Raw genomic sequence first — 24979 nt, 5'->3', positions numbered from 1 at the left:
CGTGCATGTAAAGAGAATTTGTATTTTTTCAATGTTGACATAAATGTCTGAATTGAAGAATGTGGAGGAAACATCCAAACAAAACAGTCATCGCAGAAAAGAAATATAACATAATGTGAGTAATGTTGTCGTAAATATGCTCCTGCCCCTCTCTTACTTGTTTGCACAGAACAGAGCAGAAAAACGCTGGAACTGAAATTATGCAGGAGTGTGCACAAAGACAGAGATTTATTCTTGGTGTATCATAATATATGAAATGAATTATTTAACAAACTAATAACTCAAACAGCCCTGTTCTGATTCTCCTATGGCCTATGTGAGGCGCAATGAAGTTAAAGCAAGTGACATGATAAAGCAATCGCACTGAATAAAAAAAAAACAAAAAACATTTCATCAACATAATGCATAATGTTGAAATTTTAGGTGAGTGTGAATACCAACGGGAGCAAATGAAGAAGATAATAGGGAGAAAGGGAGACAGACAGCTGAAAGACAACCGCATATTTCAATATTAATCACCTCAGTAATATTTTAACAGGCTTTAAAAATCCAATCCTGAGCATATTGCCTCTGAATGTTGGCAATGATTATCTGTCCCATGCTGCTTAGAAGACCTCGGAGCACTGTTCTTGTGGGCCAGACCGACTAACCTGCAAACTCAGACTGACGCAGCATTTAGCTTGTCCCTGCAGCTCAACGCTAACATTTCCTAACAGAAATACCTCAAAGCTATCTCTACCCTGCTTGAAAAATCTCTCCACCTCAATTTTCCCTGTAATCCCACCCATCCTTGGAAAAGCACCTTAAAACTGGGTGAGTATCCGCCTCTCCATGTCTGGAAGGATCAGGTCAGATGATCCCTACATTTCCAGACAGTGGTCATCATATCATAAGGAGAGGGAGGTCGAGGAGGTGGGGGTTGATGAAAGGGGAGTCATCAATACTGAATGTGGACCTATTCCTCTTGCTCCCACTGCTTCACCCATTAAACTTTAAACTCACAGATTATGCCTGTCAGACAGGTGATACAAACCTCCAAGGAAATGCTGATTTGAGGAAAAATTCTGCTTGAGATATGTGATAAGATATTACAAATAAAAGATGATCACTGGTGAATGTCATTTAGTAGCTCAGCAAAAGGAAATATGTATTTTCACTGAACATATAGACCATAACCATTTCAACAAAGACTCATCCCTGTCTGCTGAAAGAAATGCCATCGTCTTTGCATTTTTCTTCATGTGTATGTGTGTTTGTGTGTGTGCTGAGTGCAGGCATTGTAAGGTTTTAGGTGGAGGAAAAAGAGCAGCTCCATGTGTGGGGCAGGGTGTCTCACTAATGAGGCTTTATAGCTGTGGGATGCGAGTCACACACACAGAGAATGGTCTAGGGAACATTTAGTGTCTCCTCTCCATTCCTCACACATCACGCCGAAGCAGCTTTTACTTAGTCACCCTCCTCTGTCCTCCCTTCCCCGGCACACAGAAGATGAAAACATCTGCCTTCGTTTTGCAAGTCTTTATGAAACATTTGTTTGCAATGAGTTAGCTGCTGACAACAGGTGAATGCCAGACTAACAAGGCATTACAGGGAGCATCAGTGGAGTGTGGTCTGCACTGTTTTCAGTTCACAGCCAAATGCATCTGCAGTTATGGCTCACAATTGTAAACATTTAAATTACCATTCAATCATGTTTCACTTATAGTTAGAAATACATTTAAAGTAATGTAATAGAAGACACAGCATTCATTTTCAATGACAACAAATTATATTATTGTATATATTGATGGAGAGAGAGAGAGAGAGAGAGAGAGAGAGAGAGAGAGAGAGAGAGAGAGAGAGAGAGAGAGAGAGAGAGAGAGAGAGAGAGATCGGTCTAACAGGTGTTGAGTAGGACTGCCCACGGACCAAACCCCAAACACTGATACGATAGGCGGTACAGTGGACATCCACTGTGGGTACGAGCGCCAGGCTGCCGTGCGTCCCTTCTTTTGGAATTGAGTTTTTAAAAAAAAAAAAAATCAAGCGTGGTTGTAAGTATTTGCCAGGAATCATTTACGGCATTAAAACTCTTTTTTTTTCTTCCTTGGAAAGAAAAGAGGGGATTACGCGCTGCTTAAGAAACTCTCATCACTTTGCTGGCGTCTGGTGTGCGTGCGCCCGTCGGCTCCACACCTCTGCGCCTGGCACCGCAACAGTCCAAAGTCCTTCAGTCAGTTTGGTGGGACGCGGACTGGACTGACACACGGATAATTTCAACCAGTGATATTTTTGGAATATAGCCTAATGAACAAATGGTAAGTTTTATTTCCCACTTTACCTTTGCCTTTCTTTTTATATTATGAAGTATACACATTAGTGAATAACGCACCTGTATCACTTTAAAAATATGAAATATAATATTCGTACTTATTTTTACTGAGCATATTTTATTTTATTTATTAAAAATGTAATCTTTACATCTGATCTTTGTCATATGATTCCTCGTCATATAACGTATAAACTGAGATAAATGAGGGTAAATTTATGATTGAGCTTTTTTGCTTTTTCCCTTTGCTTTCCAGATCCAGATATAACCTCAGAAGGAATCTATCAAATACACTTCCAACAAAATTATTTTTTTTATATGTGGACGGTGGAAAAAAGTTATAAGAAGCAGTCATAAGATGATTGTGTCAAGAAAAGATCTCTGAATAACATTTGTCACACAGTCATGGCATTCAGGAAGACATTCATACTGAGTGTTGGGGGGCTTAGAGGAAAGAACATTTTTCTTTGAAGAAACTCTAAATTATACTTCATCCAACAAAACAAACAATACATCTTCTCAGTCCTCAATGAGCTGAGTTTGGCACCAGCCATCAGCATACTTTTAATAAGCTCTGCTTTGAAAACAACGAACTCACTGCCAGTCATGGTTTCTGTTTGATGCTGAAAATTGAAGTGAACTGGAGGACAACAGCAGAAGTAAAAGGAGGTGAATAATACTTCATCAGATAATTAATAGTTTTGTATTGTGTCAAAACAGATACAGATTCATGTGTGTATTCCCTTAAGCATTGTGGTGTCTAATTTTTTTTCTTCTTTTCTTTGAATTACAGGTATTTGAAACCCTTGTTGGACACCGTTATCTTTTCTCTTGGAACATCTAATCCAGCTGTTTGCTGTTCTCATCAGCTCTGGCTATCTGCCATTTTGCATTATTTCCTGTTCTTGGCTGTGTAATATACCTCTTAACCCCCACTCACCCCACTACCCTTAAGCACTTTTTTATTCCATACTGGTTCTCTGAGAGGCTTCATCCTGGCCGGCACTATTCCAGCTAAGGGGGAAGAGGACTTCCTGACGCTGGCCGCCTCACGGCTCAGCCGCAGGAAACGTGTCATTGGAGCTGCAGTAGGTGTGGCCATGGTTCTCATACTGTTGGTCGCCATTCCTCTGCTGGTCCACACAACCAAAGGGGGGAACACTGGAAATGCAGGAAGCCATTATGAAATGCTTGGAAGCTGCAGGATGGTATGCGACCCTTACTCCACCTCTCAACCAGGCCAGGAGCTGACACCCGTGTCCCCAACACCCCAGGATTACTCTGGAAAGAAGAAGTCTGGCCTCCGGGGGCCTCCTGGGATTCCTGGCCCACCAGGAGCACGTGGACCTCCAGGAGAGCCAGGCAAGCCAGGGCCGCAGGGGCCTCCAGGTCCAGGTCCTGGTGGCTACTCCCCTTCTCTCTACACTCCTAAAATTGCCTTTTATGCAGGGCTACGCAAACAGCATGAGGGGAATGAGATACTAAAATTTGACGATGTGGTGACCAATGTGGGTAACTACTATGAGCCCAGCACCGGGAAGTTCACCTGCCCTCTGCCTGGCATCTACTTCTTCACGTACCACGTCCTAATGCGAGGTGGTGATGGGACCAGCATGTGGGCAGACCTGAAGAAGAACGGACTGGTTAGTGAGTGAGCGTGTGAGCATGTGGGAGAATAGGTGCACGTGCAACAGAAGATGTGTATGTGTTCATATGCATGCACACATATGACCATACATCATTTTTTTCCAGTTATTGACCATCCTCTGTTACCATTGACTCACATTCACCTTTGCACAATTGAGCTCTTCAAATTCAGAGCACATTCCACTTAGCAGGTGGCAACATGACAGGCAAAGAATGAAATAGAAATCTTTCTCCTCATTAAGAGGAATCCATGGTATACAGTCTGAAATCGCAGCTACAGTTATTTGCATTCCCACATGTACTGTGGCTAAATGACAAGTGGCAGAATGCAGCTGCCACCGCCAAAAGGAACAGTCTAATTAGTAACTATCATACACAGAGCTTGATTATTGCCTAAACAGCAGTGCAAAAGAGCACAGGAGAAATGTCTGTCAGTACGTGGACTAGTCAGTTTACACCTCAGCTAAATAAATAATGAATGTAAAATTGACAGTCCACTCATCCACTCCCTCATTCCCCAGACACTAATTAAAGACACAGGGGCTGATGGGGGGGTAGAGGAGCGAAGAGGTGGGATAAATCACAAGGATTTCATCAGAGGACTCCAAATTCAGGAAACATTCTTCAAGTTGCTTTTATAAATTCATTCATTCATCAAGGACATTCAATGCTAATATCGTCTACACAGACTTCACTCTCTAAACATGTGGTTTATCAAAGAATAATCAAACAAGTGCACACAGGCTAAAACACCTCATGTTTACTTTAATACTGCAGCTGCACTGAACTAAATAAGACAATACATTTAGACTTTATTCGGTGGAAAAGGTAAATGTTTAAAATTATATTTTACTACCATTTAATTGTATATGTATTAGACTGCAAAGGTGAATTTGCATCTAAGGTGCCTACCTAATGTCTGAATTGTCATTCAAGTCATCGTAGTCTGCTTAATAATTTATACATCTTAGATTAGATCCTCTGAACACCCGCTATACTTTCCTCCTCTAACCCTTACCCAGCTTGTTCATTGATTCTCCATTAATTATCTTTTCACTCAACTCAATTATTTAACCTCACCTCGGTCCGTCTGACACCTATCATGTGCCCCCCCCCCTTAAATAGCTTTGTTAAATAGAGCACTCACCTAACAGGAGTGTCCTAAACAGAACAGCCGGTAGATGAAAATGGAGTGTAAATAAAATACTGCAGAATGCCTGATCATGTTTGGAGTTATAGAAGCCCCGAGGCAGGCGGGTACTCCGCCTGAGGCCAGTCAGTGGCTAGAGTTTGTTAAATGGGCACTATGTCTGACAGGTTGCATTCCTAACTGTAGAATCAAACGGCCTGTTTTACCATTGCCGTAGGTGCTAAAGCTTTATTGGATATTTTGTCTGACCACATGTTTTTTTTAATTTTTTTTTTATTCTAAGCCAAAAAACAGATTGCTGGAGCAACAAATGTACCACTTCTCCTTTCTGTGAGTGTTATAACTTTTACACCCTAACAGATAAGGTCATTTAACTCACTTTTTTTTCCTTTGTTGGCCGCTCGACAAATTCAAACTCACAAACACACAAGCCTCGACATGACAGGGACATGCTGAGATGTCCACTTGGAGAGAGTGAAAGGGAGAGCAAGACAAGACTAGTGAGTTGACGGAAGATCAGGGGTGGAGCAGAGGAAGATAGATGACTTAATGGAGGTATGGAGACAGTGGGCTTGTAGACGAGGCATCGGGGAGGCTGGTAGTGAAGGCCAGAATGAGATCAGGCCCGATGACCAATGGACGCCCACACAACACGTCTCAGCTTGACAAGTCATCAAGGCCGACCAGACAAAGAGAGAAAATTGGTCTATAAACTGTTTTTGCACCGGTTCAGTGTTTAGAGATCCCATTAAAGTACTAAATTAATTAATTCTGCGCTTAGTGATAGATTTATTCAGGGAATGCTTAACAGCCTGTGCAGCTTTAGTCATATATTTCATAATGATGCTTAAATTAACAGTATTGGCTGCTGGAGTGAGTCATGGCTGGTTCACAGGTTCAAGGCATTTCACTTATGTCAGGTGACAGGAGTGTGGTGTAATGCGAATGCCAGGATCTCAGGAGGATGTGCTGACTGAGGCCGGGCTTCCATGGGATTCCTATAGATCCAATACCTATTACTTTCACTTAATCCCCACTCTGTAAAGCCTACCTGCTCACACCTCAATCTAACTTTCACAAATCACCGCAGCATGACAAGGCTTTCAGATTCAGGGGATTTGTGATTGAGAGGGGTCACACTTCAGCTGCTTCCATGTTCGTAACATGCCGGTAACTGACATACAGAACAGCTCTAATGTGTGATGGGAATATTTGCACAACCCTATTCATGTTCAGTTGAGCAAACTTCAGGTGTGTTATTTGCACACAGAAAAAGCATGTGCAGTCGGATTTTCATCCAGCTTTAGAGGATGATGAATCCTTATAATATTCTTATAGTACTTAATGATTTAATATTGATTCAGCCTTGTCTGACTGCCATGGATAAATGGCTTGTACACTACTTAATATTCAAACTGCGTAGCAAATGTTATTAAGACAGTCTATGCTAATGTTGGTATGTTTTATGCTGTGAAGGCAGGCAATATGTCATCCATGCCTTCTTAACAGACCTACTACCCCCTCTCCTCATTAATTTGTTTGTATGCTGTTCACCTATTCATGTATACTGCGTGAACGCACCACCCTATATCTATATTAAACATTCTTAACACCAAGTGCAATGTAGTCAAATGGATACTAGCTTGGCTCCCATTTAATCTCTCCCTTGTTTTTCACCTGTCATAGACTCTTTTAATAGCTCTGTTAAAGGTCAAGTTATTTCACAGAGTAGTGTTAAAATGTCATCACTCACTGTAATGAGCGGTACCTGTATTACATGTACATGCTACAGGTGAAATATTATTATAACATCATATAAATTAGCCTGAGCTGGCCCAGAGAGAGTTAAAAACACAGCAGAGTGTGGTCAAAATGCGATCTATTTTGTGCCACAAGAAATGTGAAAGCAGGATCAGTTTAAAAGACAAGTATACTGTCTCCTTTAAAACAGTAATTAAGCACATTAAGACATTTTCACTCATGCAGTGGGCAGGTGTGACTGTCATTGTGCTGTACGCCACAGACTGTAATCCTGAATGGCAGTTAATAGCAATCTAAGGTAAGGCCTGATGCTATAGTCACTTGTCGCCATGTAATCCGTGGGCTCCCAGAGGAGAAGGGAAAACCTATTCAATAAATATTCTATTTCCACAACATCGCCCCCTCAATCCTTCCCCAACCCATCTGCTATGTGCTGGGGTCCCTTAGGTAAGTTTAACAGCTACTTTTCTATTGTCTCTGCTCTAAGAGGTCAGTATATCACAGTGAATGAATCCTGTCAGTTTTATTACCAGTGGAGCACGGCACCACAGATAAAAACAAGACTTCATATACCCCCCCCCCCCCCCCCAATCTCCCCGGTCTCGCAAAATAGCCTCGCTTGATCAGTCTGTTACCCTAGACCCCTCCCTTCTCTTCCCTCAACCCTCTGGCCCTTGTTTTTGTTTTGTTTTTTTCCCTGTCTCCTCTCTTTTTGTCTTTCCTTGTCTGTCTCCTGTGTTGCGGTTCCACTTGTATAAATGACACTGCAGCTGCTCCCCACACCACCTCCACCACCGCCTTCCTGCTTGATTCCTGCTCGCCTGTGGCCCCCTCTGCTCTCAGGCACGTTTACAGGAGGCCCCGTAATGAAAGCAATAGGCGGAGACAGAGACAGCCACAGGCAAGCCCTAGGGGCCCCTGCCTCACGGCTCACAACCCTTCCAGCTCCAAGATCAGCTCGGTGTGCCGCCTGGTTCACACGGATCAGACTGTGTCCTCCAGCTGAATCCGTCCCCTCTGTGGGAATTCCCGTCCTAATCCCACCACGGTTCCCTCATGCCTATCTGTACCAGATCTGCATTTATAGGCGTCTTGTATTATCCTGTCATGCACAGGAGCATGAAGCACCAATTATACACTATATATATCACACACAACCCTTTGATGAATGAGTGACTGATGAATTCTATTCTGTTGTACAAAATTCAACCAGGCTGCCTTGTGCATGAAACCATGAGAATCTAAGATGACCTGAAGGGGGGGGATGAGCTCTGTACATCTCCCTGTGTTACACTGTTTGGCCAAAATAATGAGCAGGATGACATATGCCTGGTGTCGATAGAAAGTCACAATAACAGCATCACTGTCAGAAGCAGCCAAAGATGCAAATGTGATATTGGCTGTCACTATACATGTCAAGTAGAACAACAATATAACCTTTGCAGTTGACAATGGATTGGTGTCATTATGTGAGAGATGGTCTTGAGAGGGTCTAAAAAAGGGTAAATTATGGTCAGTGTTTAATTATACTCATTGAACAGTCTGAGCAACTTCAGGATAATCAAAACTTTTTGAACATGAATTATTTATATAAGTGACATCCAAGAATATGTGAAACATGTGAAAATAGATATAATACAAAAATAGCTGTAGCAATTGTATTTTTTTCACTCATCAAGTGTATACTGTTCATAAAAAATAATATGCTGATTAAATTAAAAAAGTTTACACAAGAATTAGTCAACTTTTTTTTAATTCAACCTTTATTTATACAGGTGGTCCCATTGAGACAAACAGTTTTATTTAACAGACAGATCTGTTTTGGACAGATATAAAACAACATTTGGTATCATATTTGTATAAAATGTGCAAAAAACAACACAAGATTTGAAGGCATGGACAAGCATTAGCAGCTCTCAGGTCATAGACAGTTTACCTTTTATTTCCTGGCACATTTCACAGCCAAAAAAAAAAAAAAAAGAAGCCATGTTTAATTGTGTTTATTCAGACATTTCAAGCATTATACATTTGTGCAGGATACAATGTTTGAAAGATGCAAGAGTCTGAAAAGGAATAGGCTGAAGCCTAAGCTTATTTTGCCTACCCCCTTATTCATATCACCAAACAAAATGAAATAAAACAGCTACCAATGCTTTTTGCTTAGTAACAATAGCAACAACAAAAAAACAAAACAATTTAATAGTTTGAGTAGTGGAAAAATTGACATTCACATTCTTCGTATATTTTCATAACATTTCTTTTAAACATAAATAATATTATACAGTCTTTTAACTCAGGATTTAACTTGTTCCAAACATTTACTCCAACAACAGAAAGACAAAATTGCTCCATATTTGTTCTAACATTAGGTTTTTTGAACACATTACTTCCTCTGAAATTATAATTACTTTCCTGCATTTAAAAAAAGCTCTGAATATGAACAGGCAGCTGATTATTTTTTAGTTTGAACATAAATTGTGCTGTTTTAAAGTAGACTAAGTCACTAAACTTTAAAGCTTTTAACTTGAAAAAAAAAAAAAAAATTTGTGTGTTCCCTATAGGATACTTTATTGATCATTTATATTGGCCTTTTGTGAATGATGGTAATTGGATTTGTATTAGTTTTGTAAGTATTGCCCCACACCTTGATGCAGTACGTCATATAGGGGAGAACAAGAGAGCTATACAGCAGATACAAGGTGGATATCATCAATAATGTACAGTATAATATACACTGATCCTTCACTCAGTCCCATAGTCTTTATTTTTTTCTAGAACAGGTAAAAAAAAAAGAAATAAAATAAATATGTATAAATATAAATATATATATATATACTGTATACTATATATATATATACTGTATACTAGCACGCTGCCCCATGGAGAACCACGGGCTCTAGATTCTCTGATATAGTTCATTCCTTTCCTTTCTTGATAAATTCCACTGTCATTTTAAGTTGAATAACCTCTCAGCTGGCATATCTGTTTCTGCACATGAAATTTGACTCCATGGCAATGTGGTCCTATTGTTTATCTCTTGCTAAGAAACCCACTTCAATGATGATTGTATGATTCTGGGCATAGCAACATGATTGGCCATTGGGAGGCCATCATATTCCAAAATTACCAATAAATCCAAAAATTTTGGTCCTATCAACTTGCCGTTTTCGCTAGTCTCTTCCTTGACCAAAAATACATAAGTATGCCAAACTACAGCAGTCAGACCTTTCCGGATTTTGTGTGATACCCGAGACACACACACAGAGAGTCCACTTCCCTTGTATAATATAGATACCAGTATCAAATAGTTCTGCACAAGACATTAGACATAAAACAAGACAGCTGTCATTAAAGCATTATAGTTTATGCAAAATGGCTGTTTTGGATAGATACAAGGATCTGAAGTCTAATACCAAAACAATGTTGAAGTTGAAATAATAGATGTGGTAAGTATCACCAAATAGATATGAGTTAAGATTAGAAGCACTTCCCTGCTCATTAGAGAGAATAGATTCATGCTTAACCGGCGGTCACCAACCTGCTGAAAGTTGACACATCCTCCATGACCTACATCTCATTTATGGAGATAGATACAGACAGTGTCCAGGCAATGGAACACAACTGATAGATGGGGGATAGGTGAGTAGACCAGGGCAAAATGGATTGATGCAGGGGGGGAAAGAGGATATTTTTTTTTCAGTTACAATAATTCAGGCTCTGTTGCTCGTCAACTGACTGTTTTCAAATTGATGCATGCTTACTGGGGAGAAAAGGGTCCCTGTGATGGGGATGACATGATGGTAGTTGAGTTGCAGATCATATTCTGTGGCTGTCATAGATATGTGCGTGGCTTGTCTGGCTGCTGACATAGATTGAGTGCTCCCACTGTAGATGGACACTGAGCCAGACACAAGGCCACTGATGGCTGACATATGTCGGATGATTGGGGCATCTCCATCAGAATTATTGATACATCTTGTTCAGGAGGTTTTTAGGGATGCAGCATGGGGTATGATTATAGATTCTGCATTTGTCAAAAGGATATTAATAATGCAACATTTAAAAGCAGCAGCTAAAGAAGAACAAAAAGTATTCTAGTGGATTACAATAAATGAAAATTGTTGCGCAGTCTGGTGTAAAGCCTACAATAATAATTAAAACCTTTACAGCTACAAACAGCAGAGATCTTTCCTGACCAGCTGTAATTCAGTCCAGCATGTGTATTTAAATCTCTACAATGAGTAAACCCAATTAAATGTGTTAACAAACAAGTAAAGATCCACTGACACTAGGTCAATAAGACCACGCTCACATACAGCATGCAAATGTGAAAGTGTCTGGCTTAGGCCTAGCCACTCAATATCATGCATATTGAGTCGACCTGGGATCATAAGCAACAGGTCAATAGTCGGTGTGATAGTAATGCTGTTTCTCGGCTGAGCTAGTTTCCCCATAGACAACCTGTTGTCCCCAGCGAGCCAACTTATCTCCACATCCCAATCAGATGTTCATATAGGTTCTTTTGGCCCTGAGCCCCCTGTCACAGCAGATCAATAAGTGGCCATGCTTTTAGCCCACCTCTGGGGTCACAGGTCACAGTGCCATCCATCTGTTTATCAAGTGTGAATGTGGACTCCATCAGGGGGTGATGTCATTCTCATGGGTGTCTCTTATGAAAGCTGTTAATAATTGATTAACCTGGAAAATGGGTAAAAATGTTTTACGGTGGTTTCCTTTTAAAGTGAGGAGCTGCTGAGTACTAAAGGCTGTTGAGTAAGTGGCAGTGACATTTGCAAGTGTTTGTTCACTTTCGTCCATGTTCTAATTGTCAATGCGTATGTCCTCTGTGGGTGACAGGTAAGAGCCAGCGCCATCGCTCAGGATGCTGATCAGAATTACGACTATGCCTCCAACAGTGTGATCCTGCATTTAGACGTGGGCGATGAGGTTTGTGTGCAGCTGGACGGAGGGAAGGTCCACGGAGGGAACACAAACAAGTACAGCACCTTCTCCGGTTTCCTCATCTATCCAGATTGAACCTAATCCTTTCTCACGCAGAATGGAGTGATTAGATACACACTGACATCATACATATTCACACTTACACAGACAGCTATGCACACACTATTCAGACCCACACACATATGCATGCAAGAAAACACACAAACACACACACTCAAACAACACACATCCTAGAATACAACAGACTACAAAACAGTGAATACAGTAAAAATCAGAGATAAGTGGAATTAAGAGGAAATGTATGATACTGAGCCAACGATCAGCTGCATTTACTGGCGCCTTTTGTGTGCAAAATGAATTACTGAATATGTACAGTATAGGTGCACATAACGACTGCACATTGTGGCTCTAAAATATCTAAGATATTTTAATGTGTTCCATATTTACTGACATTGTGAGAACAAGAATATAATAAACACCATCAGTCTGATTGTTTTTAATGCAATAATGGTGTTAAAAGTGCCATAAATCAAGATGACTAAGCTGAGACAAAGGCACCCTTACTGTATGCCAAACAGCATTTACTTTAACATGACCTCTAGTCTTTCCAGTAACCTCTGATTAAACAATCTACTACTTTTGCAAACATTTTTTTGTGAAATATTTGCTTCCCTATGCTTTAAAGTGAATTACCCCAGCTGACATGAATAAAATCCCTGTTGTGATTCACCTTGCAGTGGGAAAGTACTGATTAAAATGAGGCCAGTTGAGTAAACTCCGATGTTTGACCCATCTTTACTGTTCCCATCATGACATGGGACGTTCTACAGATGGTACTTGTGTGTGAGGAAGTTTTAACTGCCAAGTGCTTTTTTGATTCTGTGTGTATAAATACTGTATGATACTGAGGCAGTGTGGATGTGACAGCTGCGGTGTTTTACTTCAATTCAATGTTGTACAAAACGTTACAGCCATGTTAATGGAACTACACTGCCATACCTACATAGTCCTTTATTTTTGAGAAACCATGTCAAGTATCATCATATGTATAAACAGTAATCTTGGGATGGGATATCTGGTATGTTAAATAGGCTGAGTAGATAATTACTATTAAAATATCTACATTACTGCTGTCTTTTTTTGTGTTCTTACGTGGTGTTCTGGTGTGTTGACAGTCAGGACTGAATAAAGGCATGTACATTTAAGAGACATAAACACACGCAGACCCTTGTTCGGTTTTATTTGAAGCGACCACTTAAACTCACTGTGGAGAATTGGATCTGTGGAGAAGCTGTGTGGACTACATCTGAGATCGAAGCAACAGGGGCTGACCACAGCTTCTGCCTGCTACAACATGGATTTCCAATACGTCTTAAGACACAGTCTAACACACAAACATTAATACCAGTTTATTGATCCCATCTCATCACACACAGAGGACCTACAAAATCCAGCCCATGTATACATTTTAACTGTAACAATATTGTGATCAATTGCATAAAAACAGACCAAATTGGTCCAGTATTCGATGACGCTTAACACTCTTTGGTTTTCAACCCGCAAGATAATTTATTACAAAGCATTAAGTCATGTATCCGGGAAACTGGTTAATATGAACTTTTCACTCACTTCATTGATATTTGCACAGTGATTTTATGGTTATGGTGTGCTCCTTCTCCCACTAACAAATCCACTGTATCCATCTAAATCTACATTTCTGAACATACTCAGAAATAAAATGTACAGTGCTGTTTTAAGTAGCCCAAACAGCCAAGAGCAGATACTGAATATGATTTAGGCAAAAACAATTATGCTAATGTATTATTGTGCTAATAATTTGCATTGCTTTAACTTTAATAGGATATGTAACTGAGGTTTGGGAGAGACTTGTTTTTTTCTTCAAATAATTTTTCCATTATTTTCAATAGAGCATTCTTTATAACTGAGTGATATGTCTTATCCCTTTACCTTCTCAAATGTCATGGAATGGCTGAACTATACACTTGATTAAACTGTACCTGTCACTCTATGATAGACTATTATCAAATACATAGAAAAAACAGCTATGTTAACAAATATACAGGTAGAAATGACTAAAAAAAACTATTATTTTAAAAAGTTGCGGATAGTTGCTGCAAATTTCCATGTGGTTTTCTGCACATGCCAACTACTCAAGTATATTCATAAGACCCTCTTAACAGTTCCTTAACTGGAGTGAGACATGCATCATCACCATGTTAAAGGAGACAAATGTTGACACCTCCTAGATTACTAGCAAAATGGAAGTACCTAATTAGAGTACAGATCTGATGGCATGCTAGACTTAAAGGATTTGGTGAATCTGTTGCTTCTGAGAGGAGAAAGAGGGATGTTACCGCGCCATGCCTGGGCCCAGCCCCCGGCTCTCTCTCCTGGCAGATTTCAGTTGAAAGTTAATTGGACGGAGAGAGGTCTGAGACAGGCTGCGCTGAGGCCCATTAGTGATTCCCCTGTCGAATGCAGAGCCACGAGGATCACAGACTCACAAATAGGAGGATTAAAATAATCAATAGCCTTGACTTCCATCGACCACACACATACACACACTGAGTAATTAGTGGGCAACCTATTCAGCAGTGGACTGTGACACCCTCCTGAACCTTACCCCACACACATAAGCTCCATACTCCAATAGCTGTGGTGCCTAATGAGGGGAAATAGTTGTGGCTGCTTGTGAGGAAAATGAAGAAAAGGTCAGGAAGCCACCAAACAGTCTTCTACTTCTCATATGCCACTTGTGCCACCGAATCATTTCTCTAAAAATGTACAGCAAAACTACAGAGCTCACTCATTTTTAAAATGAAATTTGGCCTGATTTGAAGCACCTACACACCAGGAGAAATTCAGGAGTGGCATACAACTATAGCATTTTCTTTAAATCCTACAAACTCATGAAAACATAAAGAGCTAATTATTACATTCCTACTGCAGTACCTACTGTACAGTCGTATAATACAGAAATAGTTTGATCTGTAGAGTCTAGCAGCAATACTGCCCCCTTGTGTCATTGTAGAGCAGTACAAATAAAATCATGTATCATACCTTCACCATAATGCAAAACAGCAAAGCACAAAATATTTTCCAACTGCAGTAAATAAATCAAGTCTCAAAAATCAGGATGGGTTTTCAGGAAAAAAACATTTATTTAAATGCAGCAAATAATGAGAGTGACTAAAAATGAGTGAATCCATTAGAAATGTATCCTTTTACCTCAATACTATGGCTTTAAATATATTGTATTACAGCAATATCAGTTTTCAGAGCCAGTCTTAGCCAATAATACAGTAGGTTGTTGAAAGTTACTACAATATATTAATGTCCCTTCCCGTGTTGACACAGCAGGTATCAATAGTTACAGTATATCATCATCATTATCCAAATTTAAGTGGTCTCAAGTGCTGCATCTTGGAATGTTATTGCAAACAATGCAAGCACAAAGCTGCATGCACATGTTTTGTCAGGCCAATTTATGATGTTTTCAGGGAATGTAAAGGCACTTCTTAAATTAAATGTTTAAAATGAATCTGTGGAAATGTCTGGAGGGACTGTACAAGCAAACGGCAAAAAAGGTACATGTGACAGGGTAAAAAAAGTCAGATGCTCGTCATCTTCAACCATTCATGACCATCCTGACCAGTTCTGTAAAAAGCAGAGAAAGAGACATATTAGAGTGTCAGTTTAGAGGTCTGCAGAGACCTACCCCAACTACAGCATGTGAACCTCAGTTTCCTTCTCACCGATCCTTGGTGAGCATGCTGCATTTGGAGACAGATCCCACTTATTCTACTGACCCAGAGGAAAAGGGGGGTTGAAGAGGGTACTGAGAAAGAGGAGAGGTAATCATCTCTATCTCCTATTCAGCCAAAGCAGTTGGCCATGTCTATGATCCAAGAAGAGCTGGTTAGAGAAGCCATCCTCGCTGTATGCTTTCCTCTAGTGGAACAGCAAAGAAAGGAGGGAGAATATCAAGGGAGCTAAAGTCCAGTCAGAGAGCGGCCAGCTACAAATTCAGCTTCCATCAGTACAGAGAAGAAAACAATCAGCACAAGAGCAATTTACTGCACTTCTCTGGTTAGTAGAAAAAGGGACTGGTCCACTCTCCCAAAGCTGGTGGCTATTTGCACATGTAAACCTATCTCTACTGTAATTCAATGTGAAAAGACCAACACCACTAGAAGAAGGCCTGTTTTAACTGCACCAATAACATGCAAATGAGATCAGAACAACTACACCTTGACCATCACACCCTAACCCAGTCGGCAGAATAAAATGCTGCAAATGTACTCATCTGCAAACCTGTAGTTTGTCATTGCACTTTTTCAGGTTTTTATGTATTAAACCAAATCCTGGTATCTTTCGGAAACTAGGAAGTGTTTTTATTATTACCTCTTAACAAAAAATGAAATGAGAGTAAAACATTGCAACAGTGATGCGCATATATCTAGAAATTTTGGTTGAGAACATACATATATCAAGAAATGCTTATGTGAAATGCATCTGTGACTCAGAAACACCACACTTAATGTATCCATAGTTTGCAAAACAGTACAAAGCAGCATTTTATTCTTGCAATGAGTTTGAAAACCCATCAGTTCAGTATCTACCCTGACCCTGGCCACCAGGCTTTCCCTGAATGAGACCAGTCTCTTCCCTGTGTGTCCACCATGTCCCCTTTATATACTGAGGGGAGTCCCAGACACATGCAGAGGGGCATGCTGCAGCCAGGGGCCAAGACAGAGGGCTGCAGGAGAGAGAGACAGAACAGCAGGAGGCTACATATGGGTCAAAGCCTCAGGACTAATGATGAGAGGGACCACCAGGCTTTCCTTCTGGTAATAAAGAGGGCAAACCTGTCACACATATTGGTCTTGTTTGCCAGAATTAAGAGAGTGAAAGGCTAAGCAGTTGATTAGTGCAACAATGTCATGGTGGGATGGGAGTGTGCAACCATTAAAAAGCAGGAATGCCTGGTAGTACCATCTCATAGTATACCCGTACCGGCCTTCAGCCAGACATGATGTGGCGGACAAATGCTGCAGAGGAAAAACAGTTAACATATTTTAAGCAGTTGACATTTACTCTGGGCGTCTTCAAGCAGTTAAGTAACCGTAAGTGTAAAATGAGAGCATATAAAAGCCAATAACATTAACTATCAGTACTTCATTAGACTAAATCGAACATTAGCTACCTGTCAGTCTAGCACTTACAGTGCTTACAAAATAGCTATTATAACTAAGATAAAAAGCACAATTGCAATTAGTTTATTACCCATAGATGACTTGGCAGTAATATCTTGTGTCAAAACAACACTACGACACAGGGCAACACATGAGCAGCGACACACATCAGATTGTCAAGACTAGTCACAATGTCACATTGATTAATATGCATGTTTATAGCGATGTCACACAGCCTCTTCCTAATTATAGCAAGCATGTGATCTTGTTACTATTCATTTCTTTTGCTCTAACCTTCATAATTGATGGAACCATTTGCATCTTCATGTCCTGCCAAGAGCGTTTCCACTTCTTCCTCTGTCATTTTCTCACCTGAAAATGCAATGTAAAAATCAGACATAAATTCTACTTTTAAACAACTGTAATTCAACATGAAGTAAATCAGATGAGAAATGAGAAATAGCAGTAATCACAAAAAGTGTCAAGAGTGACAAAATGTTTAACTTGCCTAACGTGGTGAGGACGTGACGTAGCTCTGCTCCCATTACTGTGCCATTGCCCTCCTTGTCAAAGACACGCAGTCCCTCCACAAAATCCTCCATGGAGCCCTGATCTTTATTCTTAGCAATAGCCTGGAACATGGGCAGAAACTGCTCAAAGTCCAGCATTTTGGAGTTCATGTCTGGAAAAACAAAAAGAAAAACAAATAAAAACCAAGGTCTGCAACTACTTTTCAGCTGCATTTTTACATTTCAGAGACTGACTGTGTTGAATATTTTCTCCCCTTACCCTCAGCCTTGGGATTGCCCAGGACTTTAAGCACCTCAGCGTTGACAGGGTTCTGTCCCAGGGCCCGCATGACATCCCCAGCCTGGCTGTAGCTGATCTTACCCTCTCCTGTCTTGTCAAACAGCAGGAAGGCCTCCTTAAACTCTGTAGGGTACGTAAACACACAAAGAATTAAGAAAAGAATTAAAGGGTTAAGAATAACTATAGTATACTAAAAAGATGAGCAAACATGCAAAATATGAGCAGGTGACATGGAGATAGAAAATCAAGTGGGAAAAGTAGAAAGTAGAAAGACATGAGTGCAAACAACACAAACAAGAAGCAGCAAAAGAGAAAGCAGATATGATGGCAAATTATGACACTTGTCACCTGGTACTCTGCTTAATTTAGAGTGAACACATGTATTTTCAACATACTTTCCATACTTGGGTTTCATTTGCTGCAATAGGCAAGTTAAAGCTTCCTCTTTTGGATATCCAACATCATGAACAGATTACATAACTACATTAACTCTCAGATCTGTATATCATTTTTCACAACAATACTCCATTCCAAAGCTCTAAGAATAATAAAAATAAAAAAACTGAACTCTGCAGACTTTATGCAATGATTTCAATCTTGATTGCATCACGTAATCCAACCACTAAGAAAACAGCCTGCTTTCCTGATGAAAACACACTCATTTTATTTAGTATGAAGTGCATTTGTGTTAGTCATTAGGTCAGTCTGATATTTTTCCACAATGCAACCAAAAATGTGCAGAAACTTCACCAACATGGCACGCTTTAGTATGAAGGGCAAAAAACATATGACCTCAGTTTCATAAAAAAACAAAAAACAACAAACAAACATGCACATAACTTAAAGTGAATAGCACTGAAATTATTTAATCTGCATGATTGTTTAACAAGTTACCACCAGAATTTCAAAGTTTAGGGAAATAAAGAGTTTTACCAACAATATGTATATGACGTATTAGATAAAAATGATATCTTATGGTTTAAAGACCTTGGCTTGACCCCCAGCTGCCCACAAAGTCTCCTTGGGCATAAATATTTCACACTACTAAATAATCAATAAGGCTGTGAGTTAGGCATGTCTCCTTGAGAATTAAAATGAGACAGAGGTTAAAAAAAAGTTTGAGGAAGTACTGTATCCTCTTCAACTGTCAGCAATGCAATCTTGTTAGGGATCAAAAAGTCGATTACTTTGGCTTTGTTTTAAGGTTATATGATCTACTAGATAACAAAACAGTGAGAGTTTGGAACAGATTTTCAAATAAACTGAAAATAGATTTCGATTAAACAATATCCAGATATGAGGCTGAGCAACACTACTGTTTTGGGACAAGCTTTTCCCAAAAAAGTTCAGACACTATTGTGGAGTTTTTCCTGTTCTCAGGAATGTGCCTCTTTCCCTTCTGGCATGTGAGTACTTTTCCCAGCACCATATTTGGTATTAGAGGAGTGGAGGAAAAGAGGAGGAGAGAGAGTAGCTATAGCCTATTATGTCAGTGGTGATTAAACAAACCAGCCCCGAGACAAAAACCAACCACCACTGTATCCACACCAAAAAAGGACACTCTTCTGAAGATGAGCCGCTTACAAGATAACAGACAAAGTTTATGGCAAGCTCACATAGGCAGGGATGACTACAGTGAAACAGAACAAGGTTTAACAGATATGAGTTTTGGCAGTGTCTAACAATAATAATAATAATAATAATAATAATAATAATAATAATAATAATAACGAGTGCATGACTGCCACATTCAAACACATTGCAACACACAGTCTATGCTTGTAAGTAGGTATCATTATCTTAAATGCATATTATGACTATGCTGGCAAACTAAGCAACGGTTAAAAGCCTCTTTCATCCACATTTAAGACGGGTTTGGCTGATACAAAGCCAACATGCAGATCACACCCTAAACACACCGAGATAGCCATCAGTTGATTTCCTCAAGCAGCCCCCTTACACTGACTTACCATGAATCTGATCCAGGTTAAACTCAATCTGGAAAGGACAAGCAGTTGCAAGTGGAAAGTGGTGAAACAGTACGAAAATAAAGAAGAAAAACTTAAAGCCTAAAACCACGGCTACTATGACAGGCGGGCATAGAGCAGGGCGATAGTGGAGATAGGGCAAAGTATCATCTGAACAAAGCAAGAGTGAAGGCATGCAAAAGAAGCAAGACTTTGTGTCACAACACAAACTCAAAACTTACCAAGGATTTGATCTTCCGAGAAGTCACACTGTTCAAAGAGAAATTAGGCTAATGAAAATGGTTCCTGTTGCGACGGGCAAAGCTAGCTAACATTTTCTTTAAGAAAGCGTTTCGTCTTATTTTCTAGATAGTTAGGCTCCGTGTCAGCAGAAACTATTTACCTAAAGCACATTTAGCTGTGTTTTATCTAGCAGCCGCTATTCTGGTAAACCTTACTGTTAAAGTTGTCAATCATATTAGCTAACGTTAGCTTATCTGAAGTTGCACTTCCGCTAGCGAGCTGCAAATCGAACCAAGAAATCCTTACTTAATTTAACATCTTTGCAAAATTAGACCTTATCGAAACATTATTTAAAAATCTAACAGTACAATATTGATGATTATTCTGTTTTAGTCGGATCGAACAAAAACCCACCATGGCTGTTTGAGCTGAGGTGTGTCCGAGGCGTCGGCCAAGCAAAGAATGTGACGGGCTTCTGAGTACAGCAGGGGGAGAAAAGGAAAACTCTGACGGCCGTGCGTGATGACGCACAGCACGCACCACGTACAACAGAGGGCGGGCCTTGAACGTTCATTTAGTCCATATATAGAAAGCGGACAGTTTATGACAGAAAAGCACGTCCAGATCCAGCCTTAAATGACTTATAAAGTATGAAACGTATGGAAGTATACTACAGCCAGGCCAGGGAAACAAAAATAAAAGTATCTAGTAGGAAAAGTGTCATAATATACTTAGAATCTAAGAAAATATCTAAGTGTTAGATATTTTCATGTTATGTGAAAGTATTTTAACATCGTTGTTAAGGCTGTTTTCAGGTTATAAATATTTTGACATTATAGCATCACATTTTGATGTGACAATGACATACACACTAATCATGCGATAGTGATAGTTTATTGATATGACACAAAGTATTTAATGTTAAAATATAGTTTATAACATTAGCCTGCCACTACTGACCTTGCAGTCATATGCTTCCACAGAAATGATCTGATTAGCACCTAGTTTGTGACTGAGGTGGCATTTACATGGAATAAGCAACAGGGTTACAGGCTCTATGCGACACATCAGTCTATAAAGCCGCATAAATGAAAAACAACACTTGCAACACAAACGTGAGCATGGTAGCAAAGCATAAGTGCAAAGTCTGATGTGGGCATCAGATGATTAATAGCCTATATTCACTCTCAGCTATTCAACACATTTTGGATTAAAATCTTTACTCAATTGTCTCAAGCCTTCCTTTTGTCCTGTAAAGTTTTGTACACAACAATTCAAATTCTTTGACAAAGTAAAAGGAATCCAGAACTTTGCAAAAGTCCTAGGATTACTTTAGGTTTATTGGTTTAGTAAAGCTATAATGAGCACGCATATGCATTTCTCAAATTTGAATATATGGGAAGTATGTACAGCAGAAAACACAGAAGTTTCAAGGAAAAAGCATCTTCTGTAAATAACATGGTAGTATGTAGTGTGACCTCCCTTTGCCCTTAACATGTCTTTAACCTTTTGTTCAGATGATATGAGATTTGTGGCATTCAGTTCCTGATGTTTTACACCAGGTTTCATTCATCTCATGTCACATGTTTGTAATTGTTCATTGTGTACGTGTCTTTTAAGGCTATGCACAAATTCCCTAAATTTATCTGAAGGAAAGAGAATGATAAATAAATATGTACACTCATTTCAACCCTGCAAAAACAACAAACCCAGGTGGCCCAATATTTTTGCACATTACTGTTTATTCTCATAATATTAAATATAGACTAACATTGAGGTTGAGAAAATATAACCTAGTTTATTCCGGTTTTATGCAATCTAATGCAGTTTTAAATGATAAAGACAGATGTTTTGATACATGACAGATATTTCTTTTATTATCAAATGGTTGTGATAAATTAGACATATTGCATGAGGGGCTTTCATAACTGTAAAATTACATACTCTGATACTCTATTTACGTGTATGCTACTCTAAAGAGAGTTACAAATTGGAGAAAGCTTTGAATACAAATACAGCGACTAAATTCTTCAAGCTATTTTCTTGATATCTCACTGTCTTTAAGTATTTTTACACGAATAGTTTTTCATTCACTGGATCTTTTTGGAGTGTATATATATATATATATATATATATATATATATATATATATATATATATATATATATATTTTTTTTTTTTTTTTTTTTTTTTTTTTAAATATATATGAATAAAGCAAACTGGGGTACATAAAATATCCTACTGAGTTTTTAGGCTACTAATTTGATGGAATCACCCACCTTATAAAAGAAATAGCACAGACTGGGGCAGGAAAGAACCCTTTCCTCCCTAAGGAGGCCGGATGACACTCAGTGCCCCATTTCTTTTCTTAGATTAGAATCACTCTCATTACAGATTGATGCAGAAAGTTTCATTGGACAGATTAGTCAAATTACTGCAGACATTCTCATGCAATGTTTGTCGCAAAACAGATCATTATTATGTATCTTTGGCAGGCTAAGTTTGATAAGTGTTACTATAGGCAGAAATTTTGATGAGTGAAAGATTTGTAAGTAATATAATGTAAATGTCCCACATTAGCCTTTACACAAATTAATATAAACTGTACAATACTTTAAGTTCACTCACCTCCAGAGTACTGGGATCAAATGGTGAATCTGAAGGACGTAGCATCCTCGGCTTCAGCTCAGGAGCTGGTTTTGGACTTTGAGGAGTGGCAGGGAGGCAGGGGAAAGGGGGTCCCAGTCTGGGCTGTGCCACTGGTGAAGGTGACTTCTTAATGGAGGCTTCTCTTTTAGGAGCCATTCTTAGCCTTTCTTAATGCTCTAAACTTAGGCCGCTCTCAGATCTCTGCACCAGCTACTGGTATGGCTGCTGAGAGCTGTGAAATAAAAGTGTGTCAGATGTGTGTATCCCGTGGTTGGGTGGGGGGAGGATGATGCTGATGATGCTCAGGGACAGAAAGGTGGATGAAGCAGAGGTAGATGTATGGAGAGATTTGAGTAATACCGTCTGCTAAAGCGTAGGAGTAGAGTAGGAGACATGAAAGCTTTAGTTGGGAATAAGGAAAGGGATTGAAAAATACAGAACCAGGCTCAGCTGGATGACTCCAAGCATATGCTTTTATTTGGGTCAGAAATGCATGTATGTGTGGGGGTGAAGCAGTAATCAGAGGAGTTTTGTGTCAAGCTTAATACACAGACATTAGCCAGACATCAGTGGTTTTATTGCAATAAAGAGGTGTTTTAAGTCCTTTTCAATACATTATTACAAAATACTGTCTGCAGAGATTGTCTGAACTCTTCATTATACAGGTAATAAGTTCTATGCAGATGGAAAGGATAAAATTTTAATAATTTTACTAATAATTGCCTAACATGTGTAGGTCACCTTTGTGCTGCCCAAACAACAACAACAACCATCATCATCATCACCTCTAAAAGTGTGATAGCGTGGTATCTGACACCAAAATGTGAAGTGAATCTGGGCCCCTGAATCTGACTGTCCAGGACCTCTCACACATCCTCTCCAGTTGTCCTTCCATAGACGACTTTTGGAAGATATCGACCATGGAGACCACTTGCAGTTTTGGAGGTGTTCTGAGCTGTAACAAATTTTCCCATTAAATAACAGTAAAACACAGGCAGCTAGAGTTGCCAACAGTTTACTGTTATTCTACAGTATCCCTACTGTAATCTACAACTACAGTTTATTACTGTAAAATGTATTACAGTACTGGGCTGTAAATAATGTACCTTTTACAGTAAAATGCTGTTAGCCACAGTTGCTGCATTTTACTTTAATTTTACAGTAACTTTCGTATTCCAAAAAAACAATATTTTACTGTAAAAGGATTTTATGTAATATTTACAGTATAACACTGAAAAAAGCTAAGAGTTTAACATTTCAAATAACATTTCAAAGTACAATATCAAACAAGGGATGACCTTATAAGATGGATCTTTTATTAAATTCACTGTCAAACATATTATGTGAATTGGCTCAAAGTGCATAGGTTAGTACATGTGCCGTGAATTCAGTTTGTCTCCTTTTTTTTTCTTGAACTTTATTAACAAGAGATTGTACATTACATTACATTAACTGAAACTACCACATCAAACACATTCAGTAGTTAACACATTTTCTTAAAGTCTTGCAAGAACATTCAAGTCAGTCTCTCAAAATGAATGATTTGGTTACAGCTTGAATACTTTTCTACCCTGTTTTCTGCAAAGAGCAAAACACAGTAAGGGAATAAAGAAACCTATAGTTGCACAAGTGAGACTGGAATAAACTATACTGAACATAACTAAGTTCTGAGGCTGGTTACCTTAAAATGACTGCACCTGTCTAGAGTGCGAAAGACTTATCTCTGAAAGTGAGGTCCTCTGTACAGATGTCTTTTGTGTTATATAAAGCCCCACTCAAAGAAATCATTCAGAAATCAGGAATATTTTTTCAATCCCAGGATGAGAAATTATTGATTGCTGCATACACAGAAAAAAGAGAAATGCAAAATACTAGTTAAATATACAATAGTATAATACAATAATAAAATCCAGACAGATTGAAAAATCATTTGAAGTTTATGATTAACCAATATTATTGCCACTTAGTATGAATATTATTAGTTTGATATGTTCAGAATGTAGGTAATAATTGGTCAAATGTGTTGAAAGTATGTTGTTGCATCTTCTGCAACACCGATTCACCAATAAAACCCATTCAGTTTGATAAATGACAGAGGCTGGACACACTTGTTTTACGTTCAGTTATTGATATCTTTGCTGAAAAATAAATAAATAAATAAATAAATAAATAAATCACTTTTTCATCAGCTTTCTCTGTTTCTGATACAATAACCCTTGATTTTAAAATGTGTGCTTATGAAAATCTACATGATCAGTAAATTAAA

At 39.0% G+C, this 24979-nt stretch overlaps 2 protein-coding genes across 4 annotated transcripts; one reads left to right on the top strand and one right to left on the bottom strand.

Annotated features, from left to right (window-relative positions):
• The first annotated feature begins 1903 nt into the window (after positions 1-1903).
• c1ql4a (complement component 1, q subcomponent-like 4) lies at positions 1904-13047 on the top strand. The gene is made up of 4 exons (XM_030138404.1): positions 1904-2297; positions 2565-2977; positions 3102-3951; positions 11724-13047. Exons 3-4 carry the CDS (start codon positions 3409-3411, stop codon positions 11901-11903), a joined length of 723 nt encoding a protein of 240 aa, XP_029994264.1. The 5' UTR covers positions 1904-2297; positions 2565-2977; positions 3102-3408; the 3' UTR covers positions 11904-13047.
• Positions 13048-14986: 1939 nt separating this feature from the next.
• Positions 14987-22884, bottom strand: LOC115422222 (myosin light polypeptide 6). 3 transcript variants are annotated; one of them, XM_030138402.1, is made up of 8 exons: positions 22693-22884; positions 20479-20625; positions 20064-20091; positions 17834-17977; positions 17553-17726; positions 17339-17416; positions 16845-16900; positions 14987-15506 (listed from the first exon to the last, which is right to left on the bottom strand). In XM_030138402.1, the coding sequence occupies exons 1-7, from the start codon at positions 22867-22869 to the stop codon at positions 16872-16874; spliced, it is 777 nt and encodes a 258-aa protein (XP_029994262.1). In that variant the 5' UTR covers positions 22870-22884; the 3' UTR covers positions 14987-15506; positions 16845-16871. The 3 variants fall into 3 exon arrangements, with proteins under 3 accessions (XP_029994262.1, XP_029994261.1, XP_029994263.1); XM_030138401.1 differs by having other exon boundaries at positions 16866-16900; XM_030138403.1 differs by lacking the exon at positions 16845-16900.
• Positions 22885-24979: the final 2095 nt, after the last annotated feature.

The sequence above is a fragment of the Sphaeramia orbicularis genome, chromosome 7 (assembly GCF_902148855.1).
Source record: "Sphaeramia orbicularis chromosome 7, fSphaOr1.1, whole genome shotgun sequence".
Classification (NCBI taxonomy): Eukaryota; Metazoa; Chordata; class Actinopteri; order Kurtiformes; family Apogonidae; genus Sphaeramia; species Sphaeramia orbicularis.
This window is presented reverse-complemented; position numbering and strand designations above follow the sequence as displayed.